We start from the raw sequence: 23562 nt of genomic DNA on the forward strand, positions 1-23562 counted from the left end.
GAGAAGGAAATGGCAACCCACTCCAGTACTCTTGCCTGGAAAATCCCATGGATGGAGGAGCCTGGTAGGCTACAGTCCATGGGGTCACAAAGGGTTGGACACGACTGAGCGACTTCACTTTCACAATGCTATGATAAGCATATGTATTGATTATTCCCTTATTAATGGAATTTCAATGAAAAATAGTATACATATATTTAGTAATTTGCTGCTGCTGCTAAGTCGCTTCAGTTGTGTCCAACTCTGTGCGACCCCATAGACGGCAGCCCACCAGGCTCCCCAGTCCCTGGGATTCTCCAGGCAAGAACACTGGAGTGGGTTGCCATTTCCTTCTCCAATGCATGAAAGTGAAAAGTGAAAGTGAAGTCACTCAGTCGTGTCGGACTCCTAGTGACCCCATGGACTGCAGCCCACCAGGCTCCTCCGTCCATGGGATTTGCCAGGCAAGAGTACTGGAGATTTAGTAATTTAGCAATTGTCAAAAACTTATTGAAAAAATGATACAATATATACCTTCCTGCCAACTTCTATTTTTTTTTTTTACTTTTTATTGCAGAAAAATTAAATTATGTACTGCAGTAGAGAGAAAGGTTTCAGAACTTCCAGGCATCTCTTACTTAGCTTCAACTGTTATTAACTCATGATCATTTTTATTTCATCTATAGGCTATCATCCCTCCTCCTCTTTTATTATAGTGAAGCAAATTCCAGGTATCACATAAATTCTTTTGTAAATATTGTAATATGTGTTAGTAAAAGATAAGAACTCATAAAAACATGTATCCACAAGACTGGTATTAATAAGAAAATTTTAATGATTTTTGAATAGTGTGAAATATCCACTCAGCATTCAAATTCTCATTTCTTTCATTTATTTTCAGTTTGTTTGAAGTTTTTCTAAATCAAGTATAGCCTGATTCTATAGAACTGCTAGCCTATTCATTAAGGCCTAATCTTTATACTTTAATTCTAAATCTATTTATATTATTAAGACCATTTGTTTATTGAATTCCTACTATGTGCTGTTCCTTTACATCCTTTCTCCCAACCCTTCTCCTCACCATGAGATTGAATTCATTCCTGTTTGTGTTAGTCTGAGGTTGAGAGCGTCACTTGAGAGCAGGAGAAGGTCATAGCACCAGGGTCCAGGCCCAGGTTAATCTGCTCCGAGGCTACCAGGGGAACAAGTCCTTTCCAGTATCACCTTGTCTCCTAGCACCTCCTCTGAATTCCTTACACACTTTCAGACCTAGTCATTACCAAGCTCCTCTTTCAAGTCTTCTCAGGCTACTCCTGACCACAGAAGGATCCACCTCTGGGAGTCACTGTCTTCGTCATTCACACATCATATCCAAGGCCACATTCCATCAGTCTTGTTTCTTTTCACATGTGTTCTGTGTGATTAGATTTCTTCTCCAAATCTAATCAGCACAGTTCTTTCCATGATGTAAGTGCTGAAAGGATGTTGCTATATTGGTGATTGTGATCCTAGAGTTTTATGATGGTTATTAATAATAATCACCTTCAAGTGAAGATTTTTCTGCCATTTAGCCCAATGGTTTCAGATGTTCAGATTAATCAGAGGGCTTAAATACGATCAGAGAACTCAAACTCTTAGATTGTAAAAGAAAAGAAACAAAATAAATCAAATTCATGTGTTTTGCTGAATTTAAATTGAAATTCACAATGTCTAAGTAATAAAAATACTTATAACTAAGGCTCAGTTCAGTTCAGTCACTTGTTTGTGTCCGACTCTTTGCGATCCCATGAATCGAAGCACACCAGGTCTCTCTGTCCATCACCAACTCCCGGAGTTCACTCAGACTCACATCCATCGAAACCGTGATGCCATCCAGCCATCTCATCCTCTGGCGTCCCCTTCTCCTCCTGCCCCCAATCCCTCCCAGCATCAGAGTCTTTTCCAATGAGTCAATTCTTCGCATGAGGTGGCCAAAGTCCTGGTGTTTCAGCTTTAGCATCATTCCTTCCAAAGACATCCCAGGGCTGATCTCCTTCAGAATGGACTGATTGGATCTCCTTGCAGTCCAAGGGACTCTCAAGAGTCTTCTCCAACACCACAGTTCAAAAGCATCAATTCTTCATTGCTCAGGCTTCCTCACAGTCCAACTTTCACATCCATACATGACCACAGGAAAAACCATAACCTTGACTAGACGGACCTTTGTTGGCAAAGTAATGTCTCTGCTTTTGAATATGCTGTCTAGGTTGGTCATAACTTTCCTTCCAAGGAGTAAGCGTCTTTTAATTTCATGGCTGCAGTCATCATCTGCAGTGATTTTGGAGCCCAGAAAAATAAAGTCTGACACTGTTTCCACTGTTTCCCCATCTATTTCCCATGAAGTGATGGGACCAGATGCCATGATCTTTGTTTTCTGAATGTTGAGCTTTAAGCCAACTTTTTCACTTTCCTCTTTTACCTTCATCAAGAGGTTTTTGAGTTCCTCTTCACTTTCTGCCATAAGGGTGGTGTCATCTGGATATCTGAGGTTATTGATATTTCTCCCGGCAATCTTGATTCCAGCTTGTGTTTCTTCCAGTCCAGCATTTCTCATGATGTACTCTGCATATAAGTTAAATAAACAGGGTGACAATATACAGCCTTGATGAACTCCTTTTCCTATTTGGAACCAGTCTGTTGTTCCATGTCCAGTTTTAACTGTTGCTTCCTCACCTGCATACAGATTTCTCAAGAGGCAGGTCAGGTTGTCTGGTATTCCCATCTCTTTCAGATAGGACAACTCTAGTTTAAAAAGTGTTTTTCATTATAATTTACTGTCCTAAGTATAAAGAAAAATGTAATATGAATTCCCATTTAATATACTTAGTATTTAATATACAGAATGATTTGAATTTTACTTATATTTGAACACACACACAAACATCCCATAAAGGTCATTATTATTTTAACTAGGAGATAGTAGCTCAAAATGCAGGCCACATGTCCTAGAAAAGATTCACTTATGAAAAGAGCTTGAACAAAAAGAAAAAACATGCTTAAATCAAGCTGATGATCAGCTAGAATCCTCCCAGTTACCAGTTTCTGTGTATATCTCTGTAATGAGGAGTACTGTTGCTGTTCTAATCTGCATGAGAAATACAAAACACTTTCTCTTGAACTTTTAGTGAAAAAGGAACCGGTATTCCCAACCTGCTAAGCAATATACATAAATATGCCACTTTAATTTTCTTTTGACACCATTACAGACTGTTATAGAATTTTCACAAACGTAGAACAAATCTGCAATGGAATTAGGACACAAAAGCCAGACTGATTATGTTCTAGGTGCCACCGATTCAATCAGAGCATTTCAGGGGGATAGTCAACATATCATTCAGGAAAAAGAGAAATTGATCATGTTAATATAGATTCACATGTTTTTCTTTAACCAACAAAAACCTATTGTATATCAGGGAACTATACTCAGTATTTTGTAAAAACCTATAAGGGAAAAGAATTTGAAAAGAATAGATACACATGTATGTATAACTGAATCACTGTGCTGTACACCTGAAACTAACACAATATTATAAATCAACTATCCTTCATTCAGATAAGTAAAATGAAATAACTGATCCAGGAGTTGGATACCTAGGCCTTTCCTACTGTTTCCACGGATTTCCTCTCCTCCATTTCTGTTGGTCCTCAGACTTAACGCAATATCATGGAGAATTACTTTTTCTCCCAGTATCCTACTCTCAGTAGTTTTGCGCCCACTCAACATCCTCCTGACCCATGAGAAAAACATAAAAATTGTAAGGATTTCAGTTTTGAAGGGAAGATAATCCCAGCACAGTTTATTTCTACTGTGCAGGAGGAAGAGACATCTCATCTTCGTTTCTAAAGAAATCAGCCTGGCACATGGTAGTTATTCCGCAAATATATGTGAAACCAGACCTACATTTCACAATGAACATCTGAGCTCTCTCTTCTAGCTGTGCAACCTTGTTCAAGGTGATTAACCCCGGCAAGCCTCCTGTTTCTCCTTTGTAAATAGGAATGATGATTTCGGCCGCTTTAAAATTATCATGGGAAGCATATTCTATAATTCATGTAATCGTCACACAGTGACCGATGTGTAGGAAATAAAGAGTAAACAGGCAATGATGACTCTCCTGAATGTTTCAATGTGTGCTTTCCTCTCTGATATTTTGCAGAGGTTTCTGCTGTTTTTGAGGCTGGCACTTCAGTGACTTACATGTTTCAAGAACCCTATCCAGTGACCAAGAATGTGAGCCTCTCTTCCTCAGCAATTTACGCGGATGCAGCCCTATCCAAAGAAAACATTGCACTGAGCTTTGTGACAGCCCAGGCACCCAGCCTCTTGCTGTATATCAATTCTTCTTCTCAGGACTTCCTGGCTGTCCTGCTCTGTAAGAATGGTGAGTTCTGATTGCATGATGTCTGTGGAGTGTCATTCTGGACTGGAGGGCCAGTGCATGCCCTCCAGAACTCTGCATAATTTCAGTTTTAATTTGGTCCCACTGGGCAGCTTATTTCCAGATCTCCAGACCAACCTTTGGTTGTGCTTTACCTAATGAGTTGCACTGTACTCAGGACCCATGTCAATTCACTGCTGAAGTCACAAACGCATTGATTTTAATTTACATTAACTATGTAGCAGTCATTCTTTAGTATTTATTCTGTGCTGGAATCCATTAAGAATAAAGGAGATCATCAGCATGTCTGAATTTCAGAAGGACACACGTCACATATATCCTGTCATCTATGCTGCAGGATCCTTTACTGAGGGCTGTTAAAACAATTGGCGTAAATGCAGGCTGTTTTAATAGAAGGTGATTGCCTCAGTCTTAAAGAGAAGCAATATAAGTGAGTCATTACCTTGTGGAGTATGGGTCTGGGTGCTGGGAATCAGGTGTTGGAAAGAATGTGGGAAAAATGAAATATGCAAAGATTAGAATAATAAAGGGATGAGAATCCAATTCATGCAAGGAATGTTGATGGACATCAACATTGAACATTTTGATGTCTAACAGAAGTCAGGTTTCCTCCTCATATGACTTAATTCCACCTTGCAGTGATGACAGTCATTTATGTAGTCATGGCAAAGGACACTTTGAGATCAAAATCCTAGAGAATGGTTAGAACAGTCCAAGAGGGTAGAGGTGGAGAGCCATATATTGTGTTCTCAAGGAACTCTTTCTTATGATTGAGAATGTCTTTCTTCTCTTGTAACCTGCCATATAGTGAGATGAGTTTGGGCTTTTGGACCATCCACCACGGGGATGGACTCTGGGGGTGGGGAGGGTGGCATACAGGAAGCCAGGGATACCCTGTGCCCTCTCTAGACCTTAGATGAAAACTCTAGAAATTTCTCTTCCTCTATTTTCCTTGGATTTATTCTTCTATGTATCATCTTGCTTTCCAGCTTTTTATGACAGAAAATTAAGAATAATATTTAGACCATGGGTTGAATCAGCCCTGATTTACAATAGTAGTAACAATGGCTAACTCTAAAGGACTCATTCATTCTAAAAGCAACATGAAAGGGAAGAAAAATGAGAGAAATAGGGATAATGAATGGTAAACCAAGTCTCTTAAGAGACTCTACAAGAGAAAAGGAAAACATTATGTGTTATTAGACCTCTTATTTATTAGCAGGTTTTATATGATTAGGACCATTATAGAAACATGTCAGTTTTTAAATCTTGCCACTATAATATATTTCTAAGGTCAGTAAGGCTGGCTGAGGACACGGAGACATGGATTAACTGATTAACCATGAGTTAGGCCAGCCAGCTAACTCATGACAGCTGGGACCAGATGCCTGGTCTCTGGATAATCAGTAATCTTTCCTCTAAACTAGATCAGTCTCCTCTGATGTGATTGAATTATAGTCAGACTGTTACAGAGATGAAAGATTTCCTCCAAAGCATCTTTTGGCTATGGTTCTATGGGCACATTAGTATCTGCTTGGATACAGTTGCTTATGGATACAGATAATGCATATCAAAAATAAATATATCAGATTACATATCTATTACTCTGTATACCTTATTATTTATATATACATATATTAAACTGTACACCTGGGCACTATTCTAATTAATTAATATAATTAATGTAAAGATCACTTAGGCCCAATAATCCTGTGTGATTCATGGTATTAATATAATCAGTATCTTAGGGTTGTAGAATCTAATGCATATAGTTGTTGTTCTTTGTTGTTTAGTCACTAAGTCAAATCCAACTCTTTTGTGACCCCAAAGACTAGCTCACCAGACTCCTGTCTGAGGCTTTACCACTGAGCCACCAGGGAAGCCCAAGGCATGTAGACAGACATTCAATAACTTGCTTAAAATGTCACAGTAAGAAGAGCTGGGTTTCAGTCTTTCCTCCTAAAGTCTAGTAGGTAGTCTGAAGCCTAAGGGATAAATTAAAAATGTTTTATATATATATATAAAATTGCTTGAAAAGCAGCACATTTTAAATAAACTTAATTGGGAAGACATTCTTTTTTATAATTGAATTGTAGGTGGTTTACAATGTTGTGTTAGTTTCAGGTGTCCAACATCGTAATTCAGATATATATTAAACACTTTTCTGTAATTAGTTTGTTAGTCACTTATTCATGTCCGACTCTTTGAGACCCCATGGACTGTAGCCCATCAGGCTCCTCTATCCATAGAAATCTCCAGGCAAAAATACTGGAGTGGGTGGCCATTCCCTTCTCCAGAGGATCTTCCCTACTCAGAGATTGAATCTGGGTTTCCTTCATTTCACGTAGATTCTTACTCTCTGAGCCACCAGGGAAGCCCAATTATATATACATACCTATTAATTTTCAGATTCTTTCCCCTTATAGATTATTATAAAATATTGAGTATAATTCCCTGTGCTATACATTATCTATTATATTCAGATTCTTTTACCTTATTGGTTATTACAAAATATTGAATATAGTTCCTTGTGCTATAGAGTAGGTCCTTGTTGGTTGGAAGACATTCATGAATTCTTTCTTAACCTCTATTTTCTTATACTCTAAAGCCTCACTTCACTGAAAGCTCTACCTACCTTAAAGGCATTTCCATGCTGGCAACCCTGGCTAAATGCTGGAAGCAAGGAGATACGTATGCTGTGTTTGTTGGCTTAAGCTTTAATCTCAGAGCTGGTATAAAAGTCTTACAGGTTACTCTAATATATAGGAAATGGATTTCCAAGCTGTGGTTAGAAATAGCGTGTTCTCTCTCCCCTCACTCAGTTTCAGAGAATTAGTATTCCCCACCTCCACCTCATCCCACCCCAAGGTTCTAGGAAACTCTTGTTGAAGTAGGTAGCGCTGAAAGATTCAGTGATTCAAGATGCTGGACATTTCCTGCTATCTCTTTTTCCTACAGAGAAACAACTAAGATGGGTGCTCATTCATTCATTCTTTTTTCCTAACTGAGGCATAACTGCTTTACAATGTTGTACAACAAAATGAATGGAATGCATGCATACATATATCCCCTTCCTATGGGCCCTCCCTCTCATCCCCACAATTCCAACCCTCTAAGTCATCAGAGACAACCAAGCTGAGCTCCCTGTGCTATACAGCAGGTTTCCACTAGTCATATCTTAATGCTACTCTTTCAATTCATCCCACCCTCCCTTCCACCCCTATGTCCACTATCCATTCTCTACATCTGAGTCTCTATTCCTGCCCTACAAATAGGTTCATCTGTACCATTTTTCTACATTAAACATACATGTATTAATACATGATATTTGTTTTATTTTCCTGATATTTCACTCTGTATGACAGACTCTAGGTCCATTCACATCTCTACAAATTACCCAATTCCATTCATTTTTATGTCTGAGTAATATTGTTTTGTTTATACGTATCACATCTTCTTTATTCATTCATTTCTTGATGGACATTTAGGTTGCTTCCATGCTCTGGCAATTGTAAATAGTGTTACTCTGAATATAAGAGTGTATGTGTCTTTTTGAATTATGGTTTAATCTAGGTATATGTCCAGAAGTGGGATTGCTGTATCTCTGGGTCATTACTAGTCCCCCTGCAGAGGATCAGGACCTAGGGAGACTGACCAAAATAAGCAGGATACAGTATACAGTGCTGTCTCAAAACAAGAAAGAAGAGAGACTCAAACCAACCTTCAACTTTTTCAAAGACAATCTAGATAAAGGGACTTCAGTTGCCCATATTTCTCAAGCAATCTAGCTGTAAGTTAGATTTTGCCTAACTTTAAGAATGAATTTACTAGAAATTCAGAGATTATAACTGTAGAGTAATATACCTGGTAAAGAATCCACCTGCCGATGCAGGAGATGCAAGTTAGATCCCTGGGTCAGGAAGATCCCCTGAAAATGGAAATGACAACCCACTTCAATATTCTTGCCTGGAAAATCCCATGTACAGAGGAACCTGGCAGGTTACAGTTCATGGGGTCACAAAAGAGTCAGACATGACTTAGCAAATAAACAACAACAAAATACATTGTGTGACAGTGAGTTTGTCCTTGGAGGTCTTCAAAAAATAATTACATGATTTGTTAGAGAAACTATAATAAGAACTCTAGCAGTGGATGGCAGAAAAAAATAACCTCTTAATTTCTTGGCAAGTTTTAGATTTTGTGATTCTCTTTTCTGCTTCTATGTAGTCTTACATTTCTATTTCTTTTTACTAGAGCTTCATTCATAGACTTGGAAATGTTTCTATAAGGAGTTAAGAATTGGTATTCTATAAATTGGGCTTCCCAGGTGGTGCTAGTGGTAATGAACCCACCTGCCAATGCAGGAGACTTAAGATACTTGGGTTTGATCCCTGAGTAGGGAAGATCCCTTGCAGAAGAAAATGGTAATCCACTCCAGTGTTCTTGCCTGGAGAATCCCATGGACAGAGGTTCTTGGTGGGCTACTGTCCATAGGGTTGTGAAGAGTCAGAGACAACTGGAGTAACTTAGCACACACATATTCTTTAAGTTAATAGCATTCTTTAATATTTTTCTTTAATTTTATGTTGGGGTTGCAAAAGAGTCAGACGTGACTTAGTGACTAAATAATAACAAATAGTTGATTTACAATGTTGTGCAAGTTTCAGTATTCAGCAAAGTAATTTAGTTAGGCATAGTCATATATTTATTCTTTTCAGATTCCCTTCCATTATAGATTATTACAAGACATCAAATATAGTTCCCTATACTGTATAGTAGATCCTTGTTGTGTATCTATTTTATACACAGTATGAAACAGTAGTAGTATAAAACACACAGTACTGTGCATCTTTTAGTCCTAAACTCCTAATTTATTCCACCCCCCCCCCATTTCCACTTTTGTAACCATAAGTTTGTTTTCTGAGTCTGTTTCCAGTTTGTAAATAAGTACATTTGTATTATTCTTTTAGGTTCCACTTATAAGTTATATCATATGATATAATATCTGTCTTTTGGTCTAACTTACTTCACTTAGTCACAGAGAACAATACCTGTCTCCTTCATAAAGCTGTTATTAAGAAAGATGAATTACTGTGTAGATATGTGCTGCTGATATTAGAAAAGACTATATAGTATTTGTATACAATTATTATTACTGCAGCTTTGTAAATAGTAAGCCCACTAGCCAAGATTTTATTATTACCTTCATTTCTTCCACAGCAACATCAATAAAAAGAGATTTATTCTGGGAAAACAAGGGTTCCTACAATGTGTTCCCAGTATGTTCATAGTATTAGGTCACTAATCTCATTGCCAGTGAAAGATACGGAGAACACTGAATTGTAGCAAATTAGAAATATTTCTAATACAACTTTGATACATTTCACTGGAAAATATGCCTCCAAAAATATTAATGGAAGTGAAGAATTCTTACAGATTAAAAAAAAAAGAAGAAAGAGTAGGGCAGCAAAGATAGTAAACTTTGGAATAGCAATTAGGAAAACAAAGATAGTTAATCTGAGAGAGTCTCTGACAGGAATTTAAAAACTTTTTTGTTGGTGTATAGTTAATTTACAATGTTGTGTAGTTTCAGGTGTACGGCAGTGGAAAGGATTTTATAATAGGATTGATTCACACCTTCTGAGGTGGAGGGAAATGTTTTCTGTTAGGACAGCTTTCTTAACCTTTCTTTGATTTAAGACACCCTTGGGAATCTAGTGGAAATTATGAGGAGAGGGTCACTCCTAAAATGAGTCTTTCTTTGTTCCCAAGAGGAAGAAAATGCCCACGGCCAATGTCATAAAAATGGCTTCAATTTTGGCACTCTGGGTTAAGAAGCCAGGGCCTGGAGACGAGTAGATGAGCTGTATAAATACTGAACAAATTCCTGGCTTGCAAATGTATTTAATAAGGGCATCCAGGCCAGAGGAGACAGAGCAATGGAATTCAAAGCCATGCTTGTAAGTTTCTCCCTGGCAGGGTTTAATCTGGCAGCTTTAGAATTCTCCTTTGTCCTTTATCATTGTTCTTGAATTTTCTCCAATTAGAGACATTCAGGTTAAGCTGTTGCTGTCTTTTCAAATGAAAACAGCTTCTTCCTAAAGGAAGAAAAGGATTTTAATTTCTGAAATGACAGAACAGAGGCAGAATGGGAGACATTTTGGGGTCAGAGAGTCCTTAGGAAAGAGAAAGCAACTGTGCTTCCAGAACCTGGGGTTTGGGACCACAGGCAATGGCAATTGGAGGAAAGGGAGCAGTTGAAGCAGGAAAAGAGTTTAGAGAAGATGAGAATGTTCTGAAGAGACATTTAACTTTCACAGCATTTTACTGAGTGATGGCTCTGCCTGCTTTCAGTACCAGGAAGTTCTCCTTCAAACTTGTCATTTAACAAATATTCACAGAGCACCTTCCTTGTGGCAGGCACTATTTCATGTATAGGAGAGACAGAGATATACAAGATCCTGTCCTGCCCTTAACCAGCCTAGTTTAGTGACAAAGAAAAAAGCAAACAAAGGCAACGATGTGTCATGTGTCATGGCTAGCATAGAGGCCTGTTTCAGGTAGAGTAAGCAAGTCTTCCTGGGAGGTAGGGTCAAAAAACCCTTAATGGAAGTAGTGACTCTTAAATTGTTCCCTGAAAGATGTCAGTGTTGTTTATGCGATGTTATACTTGTTAATTGGAGAAAGCAATGGCACCCCACTCCAGTACTTTTGCCTGGAAAATCCCATGGATGGAGGAGCCTGGTAGGCTGCAGTCCATGGGGTCGCTAGAGTCGGACACGACTGAGTGACTTCACTTTCACTCTTCACTTTCATGCATTGGAGAAGGAAATGGCAACCCACTCCAGTATTCTTGCCTGGAGAATCCCAGGGATAGGGGAGCCTGGTGGGCTGCTGTCTATGGGGTCGCACAGAGTCGGACACGACTGAAGCGACTTAGCAGCAGCAGCAGCAGCATACTTGTTAATAAAATAAGTTGTTTTGATTGTTCCTCATTTTCTCCTTTTTATTCCCAGTACTTATGAAATATTTTTTTAACCAATCAATTCCCATTTCTACCCTTTTATTATCTGTTCTTCTTGACTCTTTGATGGCGGGTTTAAAAAAAAAAAATTAAAATGTGTGATCATTTTAAGACCATCAATCTGGGGTGAAATCACTTCTGTACAAAATCCAAACAGGACTCCAGGTCACCTTCCCTCTGGCTCCTCAGCTGCCCTCCAGCACCAAATGGTATATCTATCTGACTTTCCTTCGGCAGTTTCTTTTTATCATTTTTTTTTTTTTTACCGTATGTCAATATATTCATAAGATGCACTGTCTGCATTTGTGATTGAACACAGCTTGGAGGGAATAATGATGAACCCAGACACTTCACCTTTGGAACAGACTGACTCAAGGGAGATAGGGATGAAAAGGAATCCCAAGAGGGAGTATCTTCAAAGTAGCCAGGGCTACTATGGCTACTTTCTCAAGGGAGACTTTCAGTTTCATGGTACCTCCAGCACCCTGTCTCTGACACCGGCATATGCTCGAGATTCCTCAGAGTCACAAGAATTCTGATAAACAGCTTGAGAAAAGCGTGCATCTGAAGGCATGTCTCCTTGGCCTTACTAAACCCCGATTGCTTTTATCTCTGGGCTTATATCAAGCAGCGCTTTGCTGCTTGGAATTTAAAATTCCCAAGTCCTTTTATATCACCCAGACTCTGTTTGGGTTGGCCCATTTGCTACATTTCTGAGCTTTCCAGTCATTTCTTGCTTGGAGATATCAGGTCCTGCTGGACCTCTATCTTCTACATCACAATAATATGACTGTGACCTTGAGAAGTCACTTCCTCTAGAGGAAGGAGAGTGATACAGGCAGGAGCAAATGGTGTCTCCAGTATTATTATTCAGTTAGTCCACCATGCCATGGGGTGAACCTGAGAGGAGAAATGGAGATGTGACAAAACTGAATTTCGGTCATGATTCTTAGGTCTTTAGTCTTTGTTGTAGGGGCTTAATGTTTTTGTGGTGTGCTCAGAAGTCCTTGAGGATTATTAATACTCTGGACTAAATCATGTCCCCATAAAAGGCATGTTAAAGATCTGACTCTACTTTGTCTGTATTTAGAATAATGAGATAATGAGGTTAAATGAGGCTATAAGGGGGAACCCTGATCTGATAGGGTTAGTGCCAAACCAGACCTTTCTTCTCTCTCACCCTCTTTCTCTCCTCTTTCTCTTTCTCTCCGTCCCTATCTCTTTCTGTCTTTCTATCACTGCCATGTGGAATCACAGTGAGAAGGTGGTTGTCTGGGAACCACGAATAGACTTCTTATCAGAAACTGAATTGACCGGCTCCTTGGTTTTGCTGGCCTCTTGGACTGTGAGAAAATAAAGTTTTGTTGTTTGGGTCATTCAGTCTACAATATTTTGTTATAGAAGCTCAATCAGTCTAAGGTAAAGATCAAATGAGATGATGCAAGAGGATGGGCTGCATAGACTGTAAAGCACAAAACACTGTGTATTTTCTTACTCATGATTACAAAATAATATGAATTATCTGCATGCTTGGGGGAGCATGCATGTGAACTGTAGGCTTCAAGATAACTTGGATGCAATTTGAATACAAAGAGGACATAAACATTGTTCATTTGCTAGAGTCAGAGTAGCTGATGAATCAGGCACTCCCTTGAAGAAGGAAAAAGATGGGTGCCCACCCTTGACACCAGGTGCAGGTGGCAGCTTTTGATGTACAAAAACATGATATCAGGAAAAAAAAAAAAAAAACTTTAAGAACAACTTTCTCAAATGCCCTCTGAATGAGACCTTGGGAAACTTGTCTGATGTTTCTAAAAGAAAGAGGAAAAAAAAACAAAACAAAATAAAATAAAAGAGCAAGGTATATGCATAGGATGGATGAAGAGAGTTCTTCATCCTGAAAGACCAGTCCCAGCAGGACACAGCTGTAGAGACACAGTTAAGTACCTAGGAAATGCCCTCCCTCACCTCCAACCCCTCGGACTGTGGAGTGGACTGAAAAGCCTGTGCAGTGCTTAAGAAATCAAAATAGAGGGAATGGCAGCTACTGACTCTGTGTGCCAAGCCCTTGAGAAGAGAAGTAATCAAAGACTAACATGGAAATAAGATGAACAAAAATAAGAAAATACAATTTAATCTACAAACATCTATTGAATACCTACTGGCAGCTGGGGCTGCCATAGCAAAATGTTGCAAACTGGATGTCTCCATCTACAGAAATGCATTTTCTCACAATTCTGGAGACTGAACATCTGAGATTAGTGTGCCAGCAGGGTTAACGTCTGGTGGGGAGTCACCTGTTTGGTTGCAAACACCACTTTCTTGCTGTAGGATCACATGGCCTTTTCTCAGTAAAAGAGAACAGAGAGGAGTGGAGGGGCTCTACACTGTCTCCTCTAGAGAAGGCATTTTTTTTCCTATTAGATCAGTGCTCAACCCTTGTAATTTCATTTAACCATAATTACTTCCTTACAGGGTCCATCTCCAAATATAGCCACACTGAGGATTAGGGCTTCAACATATGAATTTGAGGGGAATACAAACTTTCAGTCCCTAATGACTATCATGAATTGGACAAACTGTCCTTGATGCTGAAAACTGAAAAAAAAAAAAAATTAATATGATATAGCTGGCTTCTGGGTGATTCTTGAGGTTAGTTTCCATACACAATTGATTTTCATAATGTTAACACCTAACAGAGTACCTAGCACATAGTTGGCCTCAGTATTCTTGGATGGAATTATGTATTTTGAATCTAGTAGGAGAAAGAGGGATGTACTTAGTAAGTGCTGGGTGATAATCAAAGACTACCATAGGCTTTATAGGTTTACAGACATCACTTTGCCAACAATGGTCTGTATAGTCAAAGCTATGGTTTTTCAGTAGTCATGTATAGATATGAGAGTTGGACCATAGGCTGAGTGCAAAAGAATTGATGCTTTTGAATTGTTGTGTTGGAGAAGACTCTCTAGAGTCCCTTGTACAGCATGGAGATCAAACTAGTCAATCCTAAGGACAATCAACCCTGAATATTCATTGGAAGGACTAATGCTGAAGCTGAAGCTCTAGTACTTTGGCCACCTGATGCCAAGAGCCAGCTCACTGGAAAAGACCCTGATGCTGGGAAAAGGTGAAGGCAAGAGAAGTAAGGCAACAGAGGATGAAATGATTGGATGGCATCACCAACTCAATGGACATGAGTTTGAGCAAACTCTGGGAGATGGTGAAAGACAAGCAAGCCTGGTGTGCTGCAGTCCATGGGGTTGCAAAGAGTTGAGCGTGATTTGGGCAGGTCCTCCCAGGATATCCAGAAAACACCTTAGTGATTATGGGCATGAATATAAACATAAATTCTATTAATGTCTTTTAAAATGTTTCTCCTGAGATCCTACTCTGTTCCCTGTAATACACCTGTGAGTGGCAGCTTGTTTGGGCAGCTGGGCTCTGTGGAGCTGGCTTGCTTTGATTATCTTTTTTTGGAGGCTTCTTTTGTCTTCTCACTTTCGTACTTTCCAAGTTTAAACCACTCTTCAGAAGTGTTCCAGGAATTGAGTAACTGTTTATTTCATCAAGGCTGGTTGCTTACAACTGTCATGAGTGTGTTTAGTGTGAGAATCGAGAGAAATATTATCTGCTTTTAGGCTTCATTGCTGGTAAGGAGAGGAAAGGCCTGCACTGAGTGCCTTGGTTTCTTCATATGTAAATTTGGGATAATTGCAGTGGTCAAGGGTCTCACAGCAGTATTCTTGAGGATTAATGAGATCCTGTTTGTAAAGGGTCTGAAGGAAATCAGATGAAAAATACGGGATACAGACAAAGAAGAGTTATTACTAAACAGACCAAAGAGCTGGCTGGTGACTGAGCCCCCTTGATTCTCTTTTTTTAAAGCCTAATGGAGAGGGTTGAGAAACTCTAATTAGAGGCTTACAGATTAAGAAAGTAGTTGAAGTCAGTGCAAAGAAAGCTTTTCTCAGATAAAAGACATGTTTTTATTCTCCTTTGACCACTTGACCTGTAAATACTTTTATCTCGAGATGTGGAACAAATTCAGCAGAAGGCCCAAGCCCAGGGCTCATTCAGTTTTCTGTGCAGTTAATTACCTTTTGTGCAGCTAGTCTTGGATTATCATTATTGCTCCTAATTTAAAGTTATTGAAAATGTGTTCCCACTTTAATAAGTAGCTTGACCTCTTGATGCCTAGAAATGAGAGCTCTGGAAACTGGATCCTCTGTCTAGCACCGAAGTGGGGGGAATGGTGAACAAGTTCTAAACCTCAGAGTCTAGTTTAAATTCCCACCACAATCATCAAGAAACCTCCCTCAACCTCTCGACTAGAATACAGTTAATAGCAGCCAATTTTATAAAGCACTTAATGTGTGCAGAGCTGCAAGTTTAGCACTCTACATACATTCATTCATTTAATTCTCATCCGACAGCTATGGAGTCAGTGTCATTTTTCCATTTATACATGAGGATACTTAGGCACAGAAAGTTTAAATGACTTGTTCAACAATACACAGCTGAACTAGTGGGGCTGAAAATCAAACACTGCTAGGCTAACATTTTATTTTATAAACTGTTTTGCTCTATGCTCTGACCTCTCCTCGAATTGTGTACACCACTCTCAAGAACCTGTTAGTTTCTCTTTGGTATTTGCTTTAGCTTTCATTTAATGTGTGTGCACTGTTGCGAATGCCATATTCACTCTACAGCACCTTGCTTGCTGCTAAGTCTGCTAAATCGCTTCAGTCGTGTCCAACTCTGTGACCCCATAGACGGCAGCCCGCCAGGCTCCCCCATCCCTGGGATTCTCCAGGCAAGAACACTGGAGTGGGTTGCCATTTCCTTCTCCAATACATGAGAGTAAAAAGTGAAAATGAAGTCGCTCAGTCGTGACCGACTCTTCGCGATCCCATGGACTGCAGCCCACCAGGCTCCTCTGTCCATGGGACTTTCCAAGCAAGAGTACTGGAGTGGGGTGCCATTGCCTTCTCCACTTGCTTATGGGACTCTATTTAAAAGGAAGGCCTAGAGATTATATTATTAAGTGAAATAAGTCAGACATAGAAAGACAACTATCATATGATATTGTTTATATCTGGAATCTAAAAAAAATGATACAAATGAACTTATTTACAAAACAGAAATAGACACACAGACATAGAAAACAAACTTATGTATACCAGAGGATACAGGTGGAGATTAATTAGAACTTTTAACATATACTCAGAATGCATATAATATAGATAAACAACAAGGACCTAGCACAGGGGATTATATTCTATGTCTTGTAATAGCCTATAATAGAAAAGAATCTGAAAAATAGCATATATATATGTGTGTATATAAAACTTAATCTCTTTGCTATACACGTGAACTAACACAGTAGTGTAAATTGATTATACTTTAATGTAAAAATGGTAATATAAAACAGATGGGCCAGATAGAAATGATGGGGCAAAGTGAGAGGAGTGCAAAAACCCCACTGGAATATTTGGGAATGCACTGCCAACAAAAGACATTGCCAGGTATCTCTCATATTTGGCACACTGCACTGTGGCGCCCACTGAAACACACAGGGCTATCAAGTGGGGAAAAAATAGCATTCCTTACTGATGCCACTTTCTATGATTGAAGTTGCAGGCACTAGCTGAAGACCCAGCACTGACACTAGCCAGCTAAGCTTGGCATTCACTCCCAATTGAAATTTCAAAGTGAAATAGTGCATGGGGGAGTGCTCCCTCCTGAGAGCAAGTGAATTTACAATTATTATTAATAATAGGGAATAGGGCTCAGCAAAACTTTTCTGAAAAAACTTTTCAGAAAAATCCCATGTAACAAGGGCATGCTCTTATTTGAATGTGAAGTATAAAGGCACAAATTTATTGTTACTCGCTTCTTAAACTGCTCCACTGTGACATAAAGAAATTTAAAATTTTTGAAATGTAGGAACTCAAAAAGACAAAAAGGACAAATGAGAGAGCTTAGGGTAGGATGGAAATTGGCAACAGATGGAGGTTAACACTGCTTCCTTTCAGGTCTCTTTGAAGGCTAACACTAACAGGAAGGCATCCTGGGGAGGTTCGGACCCAGGTTAGTTTGTGCTCCATAGAGGCTGCACTGAGACATGAAGTTGGGGCAAATGGTGTTAAATTTGTACAGGGAGATGTTGACTTTTGGCCCACTTTTCTGTGTTCTGCCAAGGAAGCAAGTTCCTTTCCCCTCCATCTCATGAGATTAGACATTTATTGTGTAACTTATAGGAATTGAACCAATAGGGATCAAAGCTATGGGGGGTGAGGTTGAGAGAGATGCAGGGATGAACGTAGAAATAAAGTGGCATTCTGTACACTGGGAGCTGAATTACTAGCTTTATTTTTGCCCTCTTTCAAGAGCTTATGGTGAGGATTTTCTTTTACCGTGCAAAAGATGGGAAGTTTTTTCCATAGAAGAACCCAGATCAGATCAGTCGCTCAGTCATGTCCGACTCTTTGTGACCCCATGAATCGCAGCACACCAGGCCTCCCTGTCCATCACCAACTCCCGGAGTTCACTGAGACTCACGTCCATCAAATCAGTGATGCCATCCAGCCATCTCAAACCCAACTTCTCCATAAAAATAACTGCATGCTTGGACAGTTGGGGCAAATTCTGGACAAAAATTTAAAAAATAGATCAAGGAAAAAAACTGCCATTTTGAGGAACCTGGACCAATAGCAGGGGACTGGGAACAAAAGCAGGGTACTGTACAAGGTCTGCTGTAGATGGCACCACTAAAGGGGTGGGCAAACCACCGAAACCACTTTTCCAGCCTGACCCCTGAACACACTCCTCACCCTGTATAAGGAGTCAACTCACCCACTGTCAACAAGGGAACTTGTTGTTCTCTTTTCCCACGGCTACAGTAAGGGCCCCAATAAAGCCTTTCCTGAAAAAAAAGCAATTTTTTGTACCTCCCTCCATTACAAGCGTATCACCCCCCCCCCCCCAAAAAAAATGTCCAATATGATTTGCAAGAAAGAGAAAATAGTTGGGGAAGGGCCATTAGCAAAGATGTAATTGAAAATACTTTATAGGATAAAAGAAATCTCACATGAGTGTTCACTACCCTACAAAGTACAATTAACAGTAGAAGACATACAAAGGCAAAATCCCAAATTTGCTAAAAATGAGATCAAAACTCAGACTTGCATATGACTTCTTAACAGAAACACTGGAAGTTCAAAGATAATGGAAATGCATATTCATAATTCTAAGGGAAAATGAGTTTCAAGTGAGGACTCTTTCATCCAAAGATCTAAATAAATATGTATTCATACATAAAAGGGCAGAGTTATCTCACATTGTACTTTAAAACTGTTTTGGCATCTTTATTAAAACACTCTTGGTATGCATTTGTTAGTTATCTACTGCTACATAACAATCATTCTTGAATTTAGTCTGTTGGCTTCCCCCTGAGAGAACAGTAAGGAAGGGAAGGAGGGGAGAGAGAAAGATTGGGTAGGTACACAAAATAAGTGTACTTCATATTGAAATCAACATCTCTTACAGCAGTATCAACTAAAACTTGGCACTTTCCATTTGCCTCTACAAGGATTAAATCATGAGCCCTACACTTAGTGACCTTCAACAACTCCTAAGGGGAGTTCAGTGTGGAGATAAGATGTGAGGCACTCTGTGCTTTGGGAAAAGCTGGCAGAATGACCCTTCAAATAGTTGGACATTTTCAGAATATTTTATGATCCAAATTTCTTGCATCTTCTGGTATCTAGAAAAGTACTAAAATCATTAAGAGTGACATCTGCTCCATGTTACTAGCAATGAGCCTGTGACAAAATATGTGCTTTACTGCACATACCCCACTTCAATAAAATCTTATATAATACTGACCTTCTACCCCACCTCTTCAGAGCAGTTTCTCAGAGCTGATAAGCTGTCTCCCAGGCTATAGTCTTCATTTTGCCCTAAGTAACACTTAACTCATGACTCTCATGTGGTACATTTTTTTCCCCCAATTGACAGTCTAAACTCAGCAAGGACAGATAGAACCCTATGATGTGGGAGGAGGTTGCATATGGATACTAGGAGGCAGGGATCACTGAGGCCATTGTGCTACCATAATGTGCTCTACCCAAAGAAAGCAGTATTTAAAAAAGACAGATGTGGGAACTGGGAAACAATCATCTGGTATAGTGCAGGAAAGTCATTTCAGATAACAGCATGCAGGAGTCCTAGTAAGCAACAGTGTAGCCAGTGGTCTCAACTGGATAGGAGTTTTTGCCCACTCCTTCCCCTCTAGGAAGCTTTTGCATTATTAGGAGGCATTTTTAGTTGTCAAGATGAGAAGTGAGTGTTACTGTATACAGTGGACAGAAGCTAGGGATGCTGCTAAAAATCTTAAAGACTCAGGGCAGTAAACTGCCCCCACACACAAACAGAATAATCTAGTCAAAAATATCAATAGGCTTGAGGTTGAGAAAACTTGGCCTTGAATGAAACATATCAACATAAGGCTTTAATATGAGAACTCTTATAAAAAACACACAAGTGATACATGCCAGCAAAGGGTGATATTTACATCAGATACAACAATACAGACTTTGAAAAGCAACCTATCTATAATGTGTAGTAGTACACCTCTATGGCCTTCCCAGGTGGCACAGTGGTAAAGAATCTGCCTGCAAATGTGGGAGACGCAAGAGACGTGGGTTCAATCCCTGAATCAGGAAGACACCCTGGAGTAGGAAATGGAACCCCACTCCAGATTCTTGCCTGGAAAATTCCATTGACAGAGGACCCTGGTGGGCTTTTGTCCATGGTGTTGCAAAGAGTTGGATACAACCCAGCACAAAAGAAAAGAAAAATAAAAAATATATATAGATAGATAGATAGATATAGGTATAGATATAAGGGTACAAGAAAGAGAATTACTCATTGTCCAATGTGGGAAAGCATAATATAATGTCTAAAATCTATAAGTCAAGAGCTAGCCGTATATTTAATAAAATAAATTTGAAGGAAAATAAGAAGAAAACTCACAGAACTAAAAGTAACTGCATATGAGGAGGACTTAGAAATAGGAAGGAGTAGGGCAGGGTTTGGTTCCTCACCTCTTTCTATACTATTTGAGTTTTAAAATGTATGATTTTTATAAACAATCATCAAATGCATGTTTGAACATAAAACAAATACATTATTTGAAGATAAAGAAAGAAATGTACTGTATTGTTAATTAGAACAATCTGTTTCTTTTCCCCACCAATAAATGCCTATAACTAGGTGAAGAGTATTGGTTGAAGGCACTTTAGATAATTATTGCACAGCTGCACACATACCCTATTTTCATGTTCTCAGTTAGTGAATTGAATCCTCCAAGGAATAAATGGAAGAATAAATGAATGAACTTATTTGATAGAAATCATTTAATATAACAAATGATTCTACTTCCTTAACAGTTAAGCACACTTTATTTCGATAGTCTGTGCTAGAACCACTAAGAAGCAGCTTCATTGCTATAACTGTTTCAGGTCTTCAAGTCCATGAGCTTGCCAAAGTAATGCTTGATATTTCTCCTCAGTTTTCCTCATGTATACCTTATCCCCAGGCTGGCATTTATTTAATTCTTTTCAACTTTTAAATTTTATTTTACTGAAATACAATGTTGTGTTAGTTTCTATTGTGCAGATTTCAGTTATAATATATTTTATTATTTTCATATTCTTTTCTGGTATGGTTTTATCATAGGATATTAACTTCCCTGTGCTATACAGTAGGACCTTTGTTGTTTATCCATTCTCTATATACTAGTTTGCAACTACTAATCCCAAACTCCCAATCCATTCCTTCCCACCTTCCCTCTTCCTTGGCAACCACAAGTCTGTTCTGTGTCTATGAGTCTGTTTCTGTTTTGTAGTAAGTTCATTTGTATAATAATTTAGATTCCACATATAAGTGATGCATGTATGCTGTTGCTTCAGTCGTGTCCAATTCTTTGCAACCCCATGGACCATAGCCTCTTAGACTCCTCTGTCCCTGGGATTATCCAGTCAAGAATACTGGAGTGGGTTGCTGTATTCTCTTCCAGGGGATCTTCCTGATCCAGGGATCAAATTTGTATCTTTAGCATCTCCTGCACTGGCAGGTAGATTCTTTATCACTGAGCCACCTGAGAAGCCCCTGGCTTGCATTACCTAGTATGATAATCTCTATGTCCAACCATGTTGCTGCAAATGGCATTGTTTATTTCTTTTTATGACTAATATTCCATTGTATATATGTTCCACAACTTCTTTATCCATTCATCTGTCAGTGGGCATTTAAATGGCTTCCGTGTCTTGGGTAACCTGAATAGTGCTGCTATGAATATTGGGGTACATGTATCTTTTTGAATTAAAGTGTTGTCCAAGAATACACGAAGGAGAGAAATTGCTGGATTACGTGGCAACCCTTTTTTTAGTTTTTAAAGGAACCTCCATCAATTCAGTTCAGTTCAGTTCAGTAACTCAGTCGTATCTGACTCTGATGAGCCTCAGCACACCAAGCCTCCCTGTCCATCACCAACACCCGGAGTTTACTCAAACTCATGCCCATTGAGCCGGTGATGCCATCTAACCATCTCATCCTGTGTCATCCCCTTCTCCTACTGCCTTCAATCTTTCCCAACATCAGGGTCTTTTCATATGAGTTAGCTCTTCGCGTCAGGTGGCCAATGTATTGGAGTTTCAGGTTCAATATCAGTCCTTCCAGTGAAAACAGAGGACTTATCTTTAGGATGGACTGATTGGATTTCCGTGCAGTCCAAGGGATGTTCAAGAGTCATCTACAACACCACAGTTCAAAAGCATCAATTCTTCTGTGCTCAGCTTTCCTTATAGTCCAACTCTCACATCCATACATGACTACTGGAAAAACCATAGCCTTGACTAGACAGATCTTTGTTGACAAGTAATGTCTCTGCTTTGTAATTTGCTGTCTAGGTTGGTCATAACTTTCCTTCCAAGGAGTAAGCGTCTTTTAATTTCATAGCTACAATCAACATCTGCAGTGATTTTGGAGCCCCCAAAAATAAAGTCAGCCACTATTCACACTGTTTCCCCATCTATTTGCCATGACATGATGGGTTGCCATGATCTTTGTTTTCTGAATGTTGAGCTTTAAGCCAACTTTTTCACTCTCCTCTTTCACTTTCATCAAAAGGCTCTTTAGTTCTTCTTTGCTTTCGGCCATAAGGGTGGTGTCATCTTCATATCTGAGGTTATTGATATTTCTCCCAGCAATCTTGATTCCAGCTTGTGCTTCATCCAGCCCAGCATGTCTCATGATGTACTCTACATATACGTTAAATAAGCAGGTGGCAATATACAGCCTTGATGTACTCCTTTCTCCATTTGGTACCAGTCTGTTGTTCCATGTCCAGTTCTAACTGTTGCTTCCTGACCTGTATACATGTTTCTCAAGAGGCAGGTCGGGTGGTCTGGTATTCACATCTCTCAGAATTTTCCAGTTTATTGTGATCCACACAGTCAAAGGCTTTGGCATAGTCAATAAAGCAGAAATAGATGTTTTTCTGGAACTCTCTTGCTTTTGTGATGATCCAGTGGATGTTGGCAATTTGATCTCTAGTTCCTCTGCCTTTTCTAAAACCAACCTGAACATCTGGATTTCACAGGTCACGTAATGCTGAAGCCTGTCTTAAAGAATTTTGAGCATTACTTTACTAGCATGTGAGATGAGTACAATTGTGCGGTAGTTTGAGCATTCTTTGGCATTGCCTTTCTTTGGGATTAGAATGAAAACTGACCTTTGCCAGTCCTGTGGCCACTGCTGAGTTTTCCAAATTTGCTGGCATTTTGAGTGCAGGACTTTCACAGCATCATCTTTCAGGATTTGAAATAGCTCCACTGGAATTCCATCACCTCCACTAGCTTTGTTCATAGTGATGCTGTCTAAGGCCCACTTGACTTCACATTCCAGGATGTCTGGCTCTAGGTGAGTGATCACACCATCATGATTATCTGGTTATGAAGATCTTTTTTGTACAGTTCTTCTGTGTATTCTTGCCACCTCTTCTTAATATCTTCTGCTTCTGTTTGGTCCATACCATTTCTGTCCTTTATTGAT

General features: G+C 39.3%; 1 protein-coding gene across 1 annotated transcript in view; it reads left to right on the forward strand.

Annotated features, from left to right (window-relative positions):
• The window catches only part of CNTNAP5 (contactin associated protein like 5), a 1040194-nt gene that overhangs the window by 890320 nt on the left and 126312 nt on the right, over positions 1–23562 (forward strand). The window contains exon 19 of the mRNA XM_027562987.1: positions 4176–4400. Within this exon, the coding sequence (XP_027418788.1) occupies positions 4176–4400 (225 nt within the window). The remainder of the gene's footprint in view (positions 1–4175; positions 4401–23562) is intronic.

Source organism: Bos indicus x Bos taurus, chromosome 2, assembly GCF_003369695.1.
Source record: "Bos indicus x Bos taurus breed Angus x Brahman F1 hybrid chromosome 2, Bos_hybrid_MaternalHap_v2.0, whole genome shotgun sequence".
Classification (NCBI taxonomy): Eukaryota; Metazoa; Chordata; class Mammalia; order Artiodactyla; family Bovidae; genus Bos; species Bos indicus x Bos taurus.